Below are 16,505 nucleotides of genomic sequence, written 5' to 3' on the forward strand. Positions count from 1 at the left end.
GTATATACCATAGATAGAGGTTGATATCACAGATAGAAGTATATACCATAGATAGAGGTTGATATCACAGATAGAAGTATATACCATAGATAGAGGTTGATATCACAGATAGAAGTATATACCATAGATAGAGGTTGATATCACAGATAGAAGTATATACCATAGATAGAGGTGGAGATCACAGATAGAAGTAATGTATATACCATAGATAGAGGTGGAGATCACAGATAGAAGTATATACCATAGATAGAGGAGGAGATCACAGATAGAAGTATATACCATAGATAGAGGTGGAGATCACAGATAGAAGTATATACCATAGATAGAGGTGGAGATCACAGATAGAGGTATATACCATAGATAGAGGTGGAGATCATGGATAAAGGTGTACAAGACCGATGGAGATGTACATTATAATGGAATATCATTGTACACATATTCATACGCTATTTTGAACCTCGCTGCTTATTCATTACCGTATCATAACATTGCCTTAGGTGTAGGTCTGTTTATATAAACTTTGAACGTCACTAGGCATCATCACTTTGCAATTACTTACAATATTACATGCTCATTATTTTGCCTGTAATGTTATTCTAGTCTAGGTTCAGGTCCTAACCTGCACATGCCTGCCCTTCCTTCTCATAAATAGCATAGAAAAACAACACATTATACAAGTATTGCGGATAGAGTTTTATAATATAGATAAAAGTATATCCTATAGATAGAGGAACATCATGTTAAAACTGGTAGCCTATATTGTATGTATAATGTATAATTTTAATTCTATTTTACCATTTTTTCTATTATATTATGTATACTACTATGTGTGTATTTCACTATGCAGTACACTATGTTGTACCATACTAGGTGTATTATATAACAGTTTAATTCATTCGACCAGTAGACTTTGCAAATAATGATGGCAAAAAATAATAATAACAATAATATTAATAATAAGTCGAACTTTCTTTTAATGTGGGAGTTTTAATCGCGATCATGTTTTGGTGATTTTAATCTTGACACATCCTGGTAGTCAGATCAACTCAAACATCAATAACTATCTCAAATGTTTTCTGATAAAATTTATTAAATTTTTGTGTAAGTTTATCTTTAATTTATATGTATAAATATAAGTGTATGTTTGTTGGTCTGTTGTATGTCCAGTTATAACAATAAAAGACATACCCTTGCAGCGCTTGGTAGCATTAGGAATGAAAAAACACCTCACACTAGAATTGAACTTGGAAACACTGTTTTTTAGACAAGCACACCAACCACTACTCTACATAGCCATATTACCATACTATGGAATAATTGTGGACATACTTATTACGCCTGCCAATATTCAATGACGCACAGGACTGCCAGTTTACTAGAAAAAATTTGTGCCTAGACGTTCCCAAAATGCTGTAATTATATGTATATATAGCATAAACTTAATTAAACTTACAGCACACACAGAAATAAACAAACACTTTCATTTTGTAGTTAAAAATTTTAAATGGTAAATGTTTTACATGTTGATTGAAAATCAATTCTGTGTTCAAAAACCTTTTTTATCAATTGTGCAACACAGGCTTTCACTTAGTAAATGATATATTGAAAGGCATTGTTCGATATGTCAGTAATCATGATAGATCAGTATTTGTTCTGATATTCTAGTGACCTGGAAACAGCCTTAATATATTCATAAAAATCTCAGCTAGCCACCAGCGTGAATATTCAGAGATAAGATGAATAAAATGTGAAGGGGTGGCTTAGACGCGAGATAGCTATAGAGAGGTTTTACCCAACTCAACAGCGGGATGAGTTTCAAATCAAACGAGATTTGTATTTGTTTACCTATCATACGTTATTATGAACATGAGTTCGGGGACGCAAGCGATTGTTCAGAACAAATGGTATAGAATTAATTAGAGCTGAAGCTACGAATGTAATAGGCTGAGTGGTTCTGCAAATACGCATTGTAGCTGGCAATCAAGCGAGTGACTGCCACCCTTGAACAGTCAATGAGCTGCAGCCAGCAGAGCAGGAGACAAACTACATGAAGATGAATAAAAGGATAGGTAAGTTTAGAGCTGCCTAAACACTAATTCTACTAATGAATTCTTCATATTTCTTATTTTAGCGCATCGAAAATAATTTTTCAATAAATTAGATTGAGTAATTTTGTTTATTGACAGATTTTCATAGTATTAGGTGACCTCAGTAGCTAATCAGGTAAAAAAAGTCGCTGAAATTAGGAAGAGATTTGGAATAGTTATATTGTATAAAATATTTTTTGAAAGTTTTTCTGTAGCTGATATTTAGGAGTTGTGTAAAGACTGATCAGTAACAAATAACCCATATTATTATGAGTCAACTGAGAGTAAAACATAGTGAATCTCCTAAAAAATTGCATAATTCTCTTTTTTCTATAAAAACAACAATTTCGCTTCACAGATTGACACACAGTACTAATATCGGCTTTTATAGTTTTCATACATTTACATAGGAAATTCTTGACTCGCTAACTGAGTCATGATTTGGATTTCGATCAACCACAGTCTATATATTCTAGAAATCGTAGAAGGTAGAGGGTATAGTCAAGTTTGTAATAGCTCTCTGACATCTGTACATTATTTCACCAATTGCTATGCTTGCAGTGTCTTGTCTGGTGTTGGTGGGCATGATGGTCGTGACATCGGCCAATGACGAAACGAGAGACAGCTGTCAGCCAAATGCTGTAGGTATCTTTATGCATTAACCAGCAGCTAGCAAACTATTATTAATACTATTGTTTTAGATCTTGGAATTACGCCGGCCTGTTTATAATCAAGGTAGCCAATGAAGTTCTTTCTTAAAATCAACCAATGAGCATTAAAGTTTGCGGCAGCTGGTGGCTTTTTATAAACTACTAGTATGCTGGCAGTCCCTTGCACAATGAGAGATCATCATGTACATGTATAATTAGTATGCACACAACTATTCCAACATTGAGCAATGTTGCCCAGTGGCACAGTTCGTAGTATGCCTGGCCGCATATCCGGATATTCTGGTCTGATTTCTGCAAAGTACAATATTTTTTTCTAACACTCTTAGCGTTGCATTGGACAGACAGACGGACACGGCTATTATCATAGTAAACATTTAGTAGAAGTTTTCTCTCTGTTATTGTGATTCGTGTGAGAATAGCCATGCCAGCAGCTGTGTAGTGAATGACATAACTTCTTTTGTTGCTCCACGTGCAACTTGATTCATAAAGGAGTTATGTATCTATAGGTGTAGCATTACTGGTTAGTTTTTCCATGAAAGTACCTCATCGTTTGGTTGGTTCACATAGATTTCACGATGATGACGCAGCGCGCGCAACCTGATGTCATCTAATAGATACTGACTGCTGATGCGCTGAATTATTTATGTGATTTGGCACATAGCCAAATGAGAAATGAATATTTAGCTTCTTAGTCGGCCAGAAAGAGAAAACCTTGAGGGCTACAACTCATGTAAGAAAGAATAGTGGTGCATGCTTATGCTCTTTAGGTTAGAAGACAGTTTTGTGGCCAACCTGTATCATTTGTCAGTTGTGGTCAAGAATGAAAGCGTGGGTTCTCCGTGGCTGAATAAAAAATAACAATAATGGCATCACTTTGCTGCAATAGAAAACAAACTAAGGCATGTTGATCCCAGCAATGCTAGTAAAAATAACTTTGTCACGTTAATGTAGCTTGTTTGTAAATAAAAATGTGGCACTCATTTCCTTTCCCCCTCCATGTAAGATTTTTCTGGTCGGTGCTTGACAAGAGATCAGCTCACTGTTGAGTCAGTAAGTGTTCTTTACAAAAACAGTGATGTAGTTACAGAAATTAACTGTATGGTGGGCAGCATAGGAAAAATGCTATTAGTGTTAAAGGCAGCAGTTTCAAATTTGTATTAAAATTGCTTCCAAGTCCGCTTGTAGAATTCTATCATAAACAGATGACACGATTTAGTAATAACCAGTAATACTACATGCAAAGTAAATACAGCTTTGGCATCTCAGGTGGTGCATGACGGTTCACGAAGTGACAATGTCCGGGTTACAACAGCAGTTAATGTTGAGTTGAAAGTGATTTAAAGGTCGAGAAGTCATCATTTGGATCAATGGATCATTCTGCTAGAATTGTAGAATTACATGTGCTAAAAATTGGAAGCTGCAAAACTTGCAAAGAGGCAACAAGAGGACATGATTTCACTTCCACCAGAAGATGTTCAGGGTGAACCCTATACATAATGATATGAACAACGCAGCCACCATAGCGTAACCATATACATAATGATATGAACAACACAGCCACCATAGCATAACCATATACTGTATTTCTAATAACTGATGAGAAAGAGGAACAAATGCTAAAATCTCTGCAGCAGGCTTTCCTGTCTGACTCCGACAAGAACTTCATGTCTGCCAGGCAAGACTCATTGTTTTCCTATGAATATATATTGTGACTGAACTATCAAACACTGCAAAGAGATTGCGTCTGGCTCTGATAGAAGGTTTTGAGTTTTGCCCTTTAACAAGTAGTTGCAGAAATGATATACACAACATACATTTTATTACTTTACTCATTAGTATCTACTCATAAGAAAAATCTAGATGCCAATATAAAAATTAGCAGTATATAAGAAACAATATAAATAATAGACAGTATAAATAATAAACAATATAAATAATAGAAAGTATAAATAATAAACAATATAAATAACAAACAATATAAATAATAAACAATATAAATAATAAACAATATAAATAATAAACAATATAAATAATAAACAATATGAATAATAAACAATATAAATAATAAACAATATAAATAATAAACAATATAAATAATAAACAATATAAATAATAAACAGTATAAATAATAAACAGTATAAATAATACACAATATGAATAATACACAATATAAATAATAAACAATATAAATAATAAACAATATAAATAATAAACAATATAAATAATAAACAATATGAATAATAAACAATATAAATAATAAACAGTATAAATAATACACAATATAAATAATAAACAGTATAAATAATAAGCAGTATAAATAATAAAAAGTATAAATACTAAACAGTATAAATGACAAATGAATTATTGGAAACTTATTTCAGATTATGTGTTATCCAAAGAAATTTTTTCCAACGATCCCTAAATAAGCAGGTGTGAGATTGAAGTATTTTCCTCATGTTTCTACCAAAACAGGAAGTTATGTCAGGCTAAGAGGTAGCATATAGAGTGAGATACCCTAGTGATCATATGATAATTATGTACTAGGTGTAACCAATTAGTACAATAGGTTAGCAGGGAGTGAGGTTTTGATAAACATCTTTTTGTGTGAGATGAACTGGGTGAAAGTTCCTATAGAGGTTAGTTTGCTTTACTAACTCTAAAAGCATTCATCTGTTTCAGCTCAATCAATGCTTCATTAAAGATGAACTCACGCAAGATTTTAGCAGATTTTATCAGAAATTATCAGTATTATTCTACCATTTGCGATTGTTGTTTTATGTTTGAGGTGCTCTGACTGCCTGGATGATAAAACGCTCAGAAGAAAAGTACATGTAAAATGACATCACTAGTTGTTATCATTGTGACAGTTAATATCAGCTATTGTGTTCAAGTTGCAGCGTTACGGCTCTCTATTCAGTCGATCGTTTTACAACTATAGACTTCATAATCGCATTTTCGCTTTATCTGAGCCTTTTAATCGCAATCAAGTTTTATCGCTTTTAACCTTAAAACATTCTGGCAATCAGATCACTTCAAACATAAAAAACAATCGTACATGATTGAAAAATACTGATGCTTTCTGATAAAATTTACTAAAGTTTTGTGTAAGTTCATCTTCAAGCTAAGGACTTTTATTGTAAAATCATCCTACAGCCAGAAGCATCTACTGACCTCTACAATTATGATCCTTTTATGATGCAACTAGGTAATTCCAAACTTGACACTTGTACGCAGGTGATTGATACCATAGCAACTGCATAATTAAGCCTGTTAAAAATTAGATCTTCATTATTGGAACTACGCCTGTTGCAATATACAAGATAGTGGATTGAATATTTCTGAATAGATGTTTAATCAGACTCTCACTCAGGTTACATAACTACACATTTGGCAGTTCAATTTATTTACGATGGATTTACTATACATTCTGTCTTCTTCAACCAATCAATTTCCACTTAACTAAAAGACTTTTGGCTTTTCTTTAGGCTTTCCATTTGTATGAACGATTTCATAAATGAAACAAATTTTAAATTGGGATTGTTACTTTTTCATAATTTTTATATCTAATAGAAAAAAGGGAGTCGGTTTTTCAGTCGGTATTAATCTGCTATCTACAAAATCTCTTCTGTAAACACTAAAGAAAAGTCGTACTGTCTGTACATGTGGTTATCGCCAACAATCCATCTGTGTTTACTTGAACTTATTCATTGCAACCAGTTCACTGGTAGCCGGTTCACCGGTAATCAGGTCACCGGTAGCCAGGTCACCGGTAGCAAGTTCACGGTAGTCAGGTCACCGGTAGTCAGTTCACTGGCAGCCAGTTCACCAGTAGTCAGGTCACCGACAGCCAGTTCACCGGTAGTCAGGTCACCAGCAGCCAGTTCGCTGGTAGCCGGATCACCGGTAATCAGGTCACCGGTAGCCAGGTCACCGGTAGCCAGTTCACGGTAGTCAGGTCACCGGTAGTCAGTTCACTGGCAGCCAGTTCACCAGTAGTCAGGTCACCGGCAGCCAGTTCATCGGTAGTCCTTTTATCGGCAGCCAGTTTACTGGTAGCCAGGTCACCGGCAGCCAGTTCACCGGTAGTCAGTTCACCGGCAGCCAGTTCACCGGTAGTCAGGTCACCGGTAGTCAGGTCACCGGTAGCCAGGTCACCGTTAGCCAGTTCACTGGCATCCAGTTCACCGGTAGTCAGGTCACCGGCAGCCAGTTCACTGGTAGTCAGGTCACCAGCAACCAGTTAATCGATTATAGTCGTCATCATGTAACCATTTATGTTGAGGAGCTTTTGACACATAATACATTATTGTAAGAAAACTGGTATTTTAGGCAATTATTCTTTATTATGATTAAAGCTTACAGGAAAACTCTACTGGTATTGTCTGTTAATACCATGTGATATTGCCACTAAAGCTATATTATCTGTTCTGGAATGACAAGTAGTGGATCAGTAGATGTCTGATTAATAAATACAATAATAACTAATAAATACAATAAATTGATAAATAAACTAATAGATGGAGAGCAAGCATCAAAAGTGCCGAGTGTCTAGTTTTTTATAACTATTTCTGTGTGCGGATGATGCTAATTTGGAGTTATGGTCCCATTGAGAGACCATGTGATAAGTGCTCTGACAGACATTCACATGATACGGATTAACACGAATAGTTTGTTAAAAAAGATAAGGATTTCTATGCCAGAGGTCATAGCAGTGCATTCAGAACTGCTCAAATCGACATAAGAACTACTGAAGTCTTCAAAACATTTGAAATGTACTAGCTTGCGCGGCATTTTCTTGCGCATCATCCACAAGTGCCATTTCCATCTTCTGCAAACATAAACATTCAGTAAAAAATTTTCAGTAACAAAACTCAATTGACTTGCGGATTTTTGCTGTTTTCATCTTGCGGATGATGCAAACATGATGAATAACCCTGACATAGACCCTGACATAGACCCTGACATAGACCCTGACATAGACGCTGACATAGACCCTGACATAGACCCTGACATAGACCCTGACATAGACCCTGACATAGACCCTGACATAGACCCTGACATAGACCCTGACATAGACCCTGACATAGACCCTGACATAGACCCTGACATAGACTTTGACATAGACCCTGACATAGACTTTGACATAGACCCTGACATAGACCCTGACATAGACCCTGACATAGACCCTGACATAGACCCTGACATAGACCCTGACATAGACCCTGACATAGACCCTGACATAGACCCTGACATAGACCCTGACATAGACCCTGACATAGACTTTGACATAGACTTTGACATAGACCCTGACATAGACTTTGACATAGACCCTGACATAGACCCTGACATAGACCCTGACATAGACCCTGACGTAGAAACAGTAGTTTAGACTTTCTACAATAACTTTTTCATCCTAACATCAGTTTTGAAAATAAGGAATGACACATGAGTTAGCTGTTGTACAAATTTAAAACTCAGCAGTCAAACTCGGTGCAAAGTGTAGTAAAATAGGAGATTTAGTTTGTATATAGTTTCTTTTGCCTTATCAGTCTAATCTGCATTTCTGTCAAGCAATAAACATAATTTATCATAAACATATTGGCAACGATTGCAAGGGTAGGTGACCTACTGACCTTTGGCAAATTGTAAATACATTTATGTCAGTAAACAAAATGCTGATGATTTTTGCAAATATTCCTTATCAACCAACATTCCTTATCAATCAATTAGCATTTCTTATTAATCATGGTGCTCCGGCTGAGACATTTGTGTTGAGTAATACATGTAAGATTGTTGATAACTATTCTCATGCAAAAACTATAATCTTGTTTTTTCTCGCATCAACCTGCCGCCATCAGATTACATCAATAGAATAAAACAAATACTGCAGCTCTATCCTAACCTATGGTACTATAGCACCGGGCAAAGAAGACGATTAGGGAGTGATGCTCTTTTACTCATAATAAGATTCACTATGCCAATTTTTGAAGAAGTTTTTATCTGTAGCGTCATTTCTCGGGTATTTCTTTTTAGATTTTCAATGGATAAAACTTCTCATAAATTTCATGTAAAGGAACTGTGGCCGTTTTATGGAGAGAGGCATGATATAGAGGATATTTAGCATATAAATGTAAAAGAAGTGTGGTGTATTCATATGGAAGGGGGTATGGAATATTCATGTAAAAGGGGTGTAGCGTATTCATATAAAAGGGGATATGGATTATTCATGTAAAAGGGGTGTAGCGTATTCATATAAAAGGGGATATGGATTATTCATGTAAAAGGGGTGTAGCATATGCATATAAAAGGGGGTATGGAATATTCATGTAAAAGGGGTGTAGCATATGCATATAAAAGGGGGTATGGAATATTCATGTAAAAGGGGTGTAGCGTATTCATATAAAAGGGGATATGGATTATTCATGTAAAAGGGGTGTAGCATATGCATATAAAAGGGGGTATGGAATATTCATGTAAAAGGGGTGTAGCGTATTCATATAAAAGGGGATATGGAATATTCATGTAAAAGGGGTGTAGTGTATTCATATAAAGGGAATATGGAATATGCATGTAAAGGGTGTTTTCATGCTTATATAGTAGAGATGTAGCCTGTTCATATAAAGCAGGTATAGCATATTCTTGTCAAGGTGTGTAGCATGTACATATAAAAGGGGTGTACCCAGGGTGTGGCAAAATAATATATAGGGCTTGTAGCATGTTCAAGCAAGTGGGGTGTATTATGCTTATGTAAAAGGGTAAGGAACTTTTATGAAAAGAGAAGGGGCATAGAAAAATGTAACTTTTTTACTATTTGCTTAATTTTCTGTTGAACAGAGTAGCAATAGCGATAATAGCCTTAGTAAATGTTGAACCTATTGATTTTCTACTTAACCGGGGTCGTGTGATTTGGAGACATTTGAATTCCAAACACAAATACCTCACATTTGTAAAAAAGATTTTGGTAGTTTTTATCAAATTGGGTGAGTCCATTTGTATTGAATAAGTGCATGCGTGAGAATGCATCAGTAAATTCTTTGGCCTGCGACCGTTATGAATATTTTAACGTTTTAGGCTATAATAACCGAACACTTGTTTTATTATAGCAAACATGTTCAGCATATCGCAAATTTTTTTTGGATTTATTTATGGGTTGTCGATAGAGTAATTGCCACAGTGACCACAAGTGACATAGAGAGAATAATTCCAACTTTATGAATACACAGAACTAAACAAACGCTTATAAAAAAATATTTGTTAGACATTTTCTCATTGGTATCTTTTCAGTGTACGTATAGACAACTCCTTAAGCACTTTGACCGCTATAAGCACCCCTTATCTCTGTATGACTGTAACACTAGCCCTGCTGATGGCGCCATAACTAGATTATTGAATAGATGTTTGTGAGAAATAATATTTGTTAGATTAAGTTTATGGGTGCAGCGGTTGGGGTCTGCTAGACACTCACGCAAGTTTTATAGAAGAGCTTGAAACTTTACTGGTGCTGTCTGATGTATAGAAATCTACAGAGTAAAGTGTTTCTCTTTTGCTTATTTCTATCTATTGTATTTTTACATAAGAATCATGAATTCTATAAAATTATAAACTAGGCTTAAATTACAATTTATAAGCGAAGAATGACACTTGATTGTGAAGCTGTGGCTTTAGGGAAACAACAAGCTGGTTCAGCAATGTTTGTTGTTAGTCATAATTCTATGTTTTTAGGCTAATGGCTTTCTGTTTTATTTGAACTGTTATTAAATTCATCATAACCTCTATGTCAGGCACTTTAGAAATCTGGTTATTAATCACTAAGTTCCATTACGCAAGATTGCTTGACTATTGTAGATAAAAGCTACTCCGCTTGGAGAAAAGATTGGGTTTGCTGAGGTCATTAAACTGTAATGCAAGCTGAATGATCTTGGTCTTAATTCCCATTGCACAATTTACTGTTTAAATTGATTTCGTGTAAGACCTAAGCAGCCATCACAAGCATGATTATAGCCTAATGGTTCCTGTTGGAAGCAACATACTTTTTAGGCCAACGTGTAGATTTGTATTGGTGCCAACTGAAACAGCATATATTTTGACATGGAACATAAAAAATTCAACTTCACCTAATCAAACTGGCTACTTTATTTTATTTTGTCACAGCTAGCAAACGCAACCTTTTAATTTTATTATTTGATAAACCATTTAATTTATTCTTGAAGCCCGTCTAGATAACATGTTTCCTCTTTTCTTTATTAATTTTAGTTTCTTTCAATATTCAAATGAATAAGCCAGGCATTGTATCTCAGTCTAGAAGTTGAATATGTACCAATTAATTGGACACCTCTAGTTACTGTACCTTGTAGGATGTACCAGCTACACGAGTTAATACAACTGCGAGGGTGCAGAAGCTCAGGACTGCCATGCAGTCAGAAGGAGTGTATGCCCTCATCATTCCCACTGCTGATGACCACCAGGTAGTTGTTTATTTGTTAAAGAAGATATTGATACCGGTGACATCTTTTGCAAATGCTATGTACATGACTAGCGAGTTTATCTTAAATGTCTGTTTAGTACAGTTTTGTCTGTTTGCGTGCTGCAATAGAAATCAATTCAAAGACACTAGATGTTGTTTTTACTTAATTAATTCAAACTTTTCTGAAACTTATTAAAGTTGTTAGCCTAATATTCAAACTAAGATATTGTTTTTTCAAGGATGTGTATCAGCTCTACTGCAAAAGTTTAACTAACTTAAAGACTGTCACTGAAACATTTGCCATGCAAAGGACAGTGCTTTTGAGTTGCTTTAGATGTTCAGTAATTCAAATTATTATGTTATTCTATATGATTCTATATATTAACAAAATCAACCCTATGACAGTTGTAGAGAGCGTCTGCCTCATAGCTCTTTAATAAATATAATTCTTTTGTAAAGATGATTTCCTGTGAGAGGCTTCTTCAACTGCGCAAAAGCTTGTACCTATTTATAGAACTAAAATTGTCAAGCAAATGTTAGACTGAAACAGAAAATAATGGTTCAAACTGAATAATATGAACAATGGTTTATAAAAAAGATTAAAGTTTTTGATGAAAATCTACTATCCTTGTCTTTAGAGAGTCAAAATACATTTACTTCTTTTACTCCAGAACGAAAATTACTAACCGAGTGTTCTATGCAAAGCCAAAGTACTTGTAATTATAAATGTTTCAAGAACAAAAAAAGCTACTTCAATGCTGAGGGTATGAAAGTGTTCTAAAGCTGCATAGCGACGTTTCAACATAAACACAGTGGAGCTAGAAATAAATATGAACGCTGCTGGTGGTATTGTAGAATGAATACGTTGGAGAGCATGATAAAAAAAGAGCTTTCATTACTGGGTTTTCTGGATCTGCAGGTTTGTAAAAATTGTGTCTATCATATCTTACAAAGCAATCACAATACATGATAAATCCATAAAATATTCATCTGCTTGCATTAATTTGCTCCTATTAATTAGCATATAATTTTTGGAGAGTTGTCTTCTCTCATTTAAAAATTTTTTAAACATATTTTTGTGTTGTGTCACAAAAATTGCAGTATCACTCTATTAGAGTGATACTGCAATTAGAGTTATCACTCTATTAGAGTGATAACGATTGTAAGGAATTGTGTTTTAAACATTAATGCTTAACTTTCTGTAGATAGTTAAAAGTTTCTACTTTGATTTTTCTCTCTCTCGATGTGCAATACTTGTTCCCATTGAGCAAAGCAATGATGGATACTATGAAGAACAGCCAAAAGGAAACTTCTCCAATGACTATTACAATTTTTAAATTACTTCCATTTGAAGAAAATAAAAAATATTTTCTTCAAATTTTGAAAGTTACTTTGAGTTTTGCTTTAGTTACAAATCACAACCTCAAAAATCAAACCACAAAATTTTAAATGTGATACTAATGACATAGAACGTGACTTTTTATTTTAGAACTTAAAATATTGTTACTGAGTTAACTGTTGACAGTTGACTATTATCAACTAAACTCAGACGACACGAAGTTTGAGCTGAGTCATATTCGCTGGTCTGACTTAAAGGTTGATATGCAACAAAATTCACATGATAGTTATTTAGTACCAAAAGATTCACCATGTCTTACTCTGCTGTGTTGTAGGTGCAGAATATGTGGAAATGTGATTACAAGCTCTTAAAAGCTCAAAAACAAACATATAATCACACCCATCACAAAAACCCCGTAGATCGGAATTCCTTTGCAAAACGGCTCAAATGGGATGTAGATGAACACGATGGCTTCTGTTTACACTTTCATGCAACCTCATCAGTCGAAATATTTTCACAAATATGCTTCACACATTCAATAAAACCGTGTCTGTTGCCCTTACGCGTCTGTTTCATCATCATTGTAATGCTGTCACTTTGAGCACTGATATCTCAAAACCTATCGCAAAAATTTGTTTAACTTTTTAACCTTACTTCGAAGGAGTGCATATCATCCTTTGATAAACAAGAGGCGCCTGTTGGTCACCTGTGATAGTCGAAAAATACTGCAGATGTTATTCGCACTGTTTGGCAGGAAGTATGGGTCACATGATCAGATTACGACTAGACGATTCGACCAAGCTGAAACAAAACTCTAAAGTAGTGAGCATTTATATTTGATATGGCCTTTTCGGTAAAACCCGAAGTGTTTGTCATAAACTAGTGCTATAAAATGTTTTATATTGAGCCTTTTATTGGCCTTTCAATTTACATGAGAATATCACGTGACAAAACAATAACCAAATGTAATGACTATGTCAAAGAAATAAACTGATTTCAATCTACGGCGGTTTTGCAATGGCGTCGATTAGCTGTTCGTTATTGAGCTTTTAAGAGCTTGTAATCACATTTCCACATATTTTTCACCATGGTGAATCTTTGAATACCAAATAACTGTAATGTGAATTTTGTTGCAAGTAAACCTTTAACAGAGGCAGGTGCAACGGGTTATGACTGGCATAACAGGTCATGGCAGGTGCAACATGTAATGGCAAATGTTGCAGGTCATGGCAGTTGCAACAGGTTATGACAGGCGTAACAGGTCTTGGCAGGTGCAACATGTAATGACAGATGTTGCAGATCTTGGCAGGTTTAATTCTACAATCTAAAGCCTAGCTCTTGCCCTTTCTGTGCACATATTTAAAGAACAGAGGAATGTGTATACAATATCAGGTTACTTGTTAAGACATTTAACTAATATTCAGGAACTGCACTCGTGACCATGGATGATCAACTTTTGTGGACCGATGGCAGATATTTCCTCCAAGCTGCTGATGAGTTAGATTGTAACTGGAAGCTGATGAGAAGTGGAGAGAAGGACGTACCATCACTAACTAAGTGGATCGTAGAGAATGTGCCATCGGACAAATCTATTGGGGCAGATGCTAAAGTTATATCTACTAGTAAGAATAAGAGACTAAATGCTGATTGTCAAATATGTACAGCGGTGTGCAAATAAACTGGACCCACTTTGTTCCTTGAACAAATTTCGCAAACTTATTTATAATGTGTTGCTCCCGCCTTTCCTCCTTGTAAACAAACATAAATTGTATACTTCTAGATTTAAAATCTTGTGGATTCATCACAAAAATATAGAATATGCTATCAAATAATTTGTAGAATGCACCCAAATCGGATTAGATGCAGTTTCTCAGACGGATGTATTAAAATTGATTGGATTACGTATCACCAGGTTTCATGAGATTTCTTTTCTAAAATTTATACATAATAAATTCTTTGTTTGCAAAATCTAATCTTGTAAGCATTGCTAAATAATTTGTTTTGCAGAACACCAGAAACAAACGAAATATTTTAGTACAAAGTGTGCATTAAAAATGAAGTGTTCTAAATTTAGTCTATATAAGCATTACAAAACACAATTTTACAGCTGGTCAGTTGACATATTTGAAATCGGAACAAAATGAAGATCAATTTAATATATAATATATGGCTATTCACTAAATTCACAATTAGTAACAATGTTGTATATGAGAATTTTAGTTTTCAAACAGAGGAGACTAGTTTATTTCATAGACCTTAGTATATGTGAAGTAACTAGTGCATCTAAATAGCTCATCTCAATGTAGTTTTTAGTAATTACTTGCTAGATGAGTCTGCTGTTTCTAGATAGCCTCTACATATTGCCTGTTATCATTGTTATACATCTAGAGAAGTTTATTAACGCCTCCTGTTTACAGGAAGCTGGAAATTATATGAAGAAACTTTTGGAAGAAAGGGATTGGTAATGCAAAAAACATCAGATCTGGTAGGAACTGTTTGGAATGACTTAGGAGGGCGGGATGCGGCTTCAAACAATGAAGTTTATCAATTGAATATAACATATGCAGGTATTAGAGCCAAACTGGATGTTTCATTCAGTGTAGGCCTAATGTAAAATAGTTAATTAATAAATAAATAAACTGTTTTGAATGTTTTTGCAAAAACAGATCAGTGCAATGTATTTCTGGTTTTTAAATGTTGTTCTATAGACACATAGAGTGTTTTTAGTAGAACTCACTCTAAACTTTACATAGAATCGACTGCTATAGTTAAAAACTTGTACCCACCCAAGCATAATCTACTAGTATCTAGATCTCAGTTTTAACTCCTTCAAGTACAACTTACTTTTATCTTGATCCTAACTTTAACTCTTTAACTCTTAGAGATAGTAAGTTACACTTACTATCTCTAAATTTTGACTTACTCTATCTAGATCTCAACTTTAATTCAAATATTACTTAAAGGTTGACTTGCAACAAAATTCACATTACAGTTATTTGGTATCATAAAATTCACCATGTCTTACTCTGTTGTGTTGTAGGTGCCAAATATGTGGAAATGTGATTACAAGCTCTTAAAAGCTCAAAAGCGAACAGTTAATCGCAGCCACGCGAGACCGCCGTAGTTTGGATTCTCTTTCCAAAACGGCTCAAATGTGACGCATTTGTGAGAGATGGTTTCTGTTTACACTTTCATGTAACCTTATTCGTCAAAATATTTTCACAAATATACCTAACGCATTCAATAAAACCATGTCTATTGTTCTTACGCGTCTGTTTTAACGTCATTGTAATGCTGTCACTTTTAGCAGTGACATCTTATAACTTATCGTAAAAATTCATTGAACTTTTTAACCTTAGCTCGAAGGAGTACATATCATTGTCTGATAATCATGACGAGCCTGTTGGTCACCTGTGATAATCGAAAAGTGCTGCAAAAATTATTTGCGAAGTATTGGGTCACATGATCAGATTACGACTTACCAATTAGACCAGGCCGAAACAAAACTGTAAAGTAGCAAGCATCTATATTTGATACGGGGTCTTCGGTAAAACCCGAAGTGTTTGTCACAAACTAGTGCTACGATAAGATAAGTTTTATATTGAGCTATGTATTGGCCTATCAATTCACGTGAGAGCAACGTGACAAGACGATAACCAAATTTCATGGCTACGCCATCGAAATAAAAAGATTCCAATCTACGGCGGCTTTTCGTTTTTGAGCTTTTAAGATCTTGTAATCACATTTCCACATACAGTCAAACATGGATAACTCGCCCACGGATAGCTCGAACACATGGTTAACTCGAACGGTTTCTTTGGTCCGCTCCCACGTAATGATAAATTGCTATAGATAACTCGAACTCAACACTGTTAACTCAAACTGTTTTTTGCCCAACGGCTACCGAAACGGTTGTTATCGCTTTAGAAAATCACTTTATTCCA

The 16,505-nt window shown here is 34.9% G+C and overlaps 1 protein-coding gene across 2 annotated transcripts in view; it reads left to right on the forward strand.

Moving 5' to 3' along the window:
* The window catches only part of LOC137404651 (xaa-Pro aminopeptidase 1-like), a 40,684-nt gene that overhangs the window by 5,790 nt on the left and 18,389 nt on the right, over positions 1-16,505 (forward strand). For both annotated transcript variants that reach the window (XM_068090876.1, XM_068090875.1), the window contains exons 2-7: positions 1,974-2,069; positions 2,649-2,728; positions 11,113-11,223; positions 12,078-12,141; positions 13,986-14,183; positions 14,979-15,128. In XM_068090876.1, the coding sequence (XP_067946977.1) occupies positions 2,048-2,069; positions 2,649-2,728; positions 11,113-11,223; positions 12,078-12,141; positions 13,986-14,183; positions 14,979-15,128 (625 nt within the window). In that variant the 5' untranslated portion in view covers positions 1,974-2,047. The remainder of the gene's footprint in view (positions 1-1,973; positions 2,070-2,648; positions 2,729-11,112; positions 11,224-12,077; positions 12,142-13,985; positions 14,184-14,978; positions 15,129-16,505) is intronic.

Source organism: Watersipora subatra, chromosome 9 (assembly GCF_963576615.1).
Source record: "Watersipora subatra chromosome 9, tzWatSuba1.1, whole genome shotgun sequence".
Classification (NCBI taxonomy): domain Eukaryota; kingdom Metazoa; phylum Bryozoa; class Gymnolaemata; order Cheilostomatida; family Watersiporidae; genus Watersipora; species Watersipora subatra.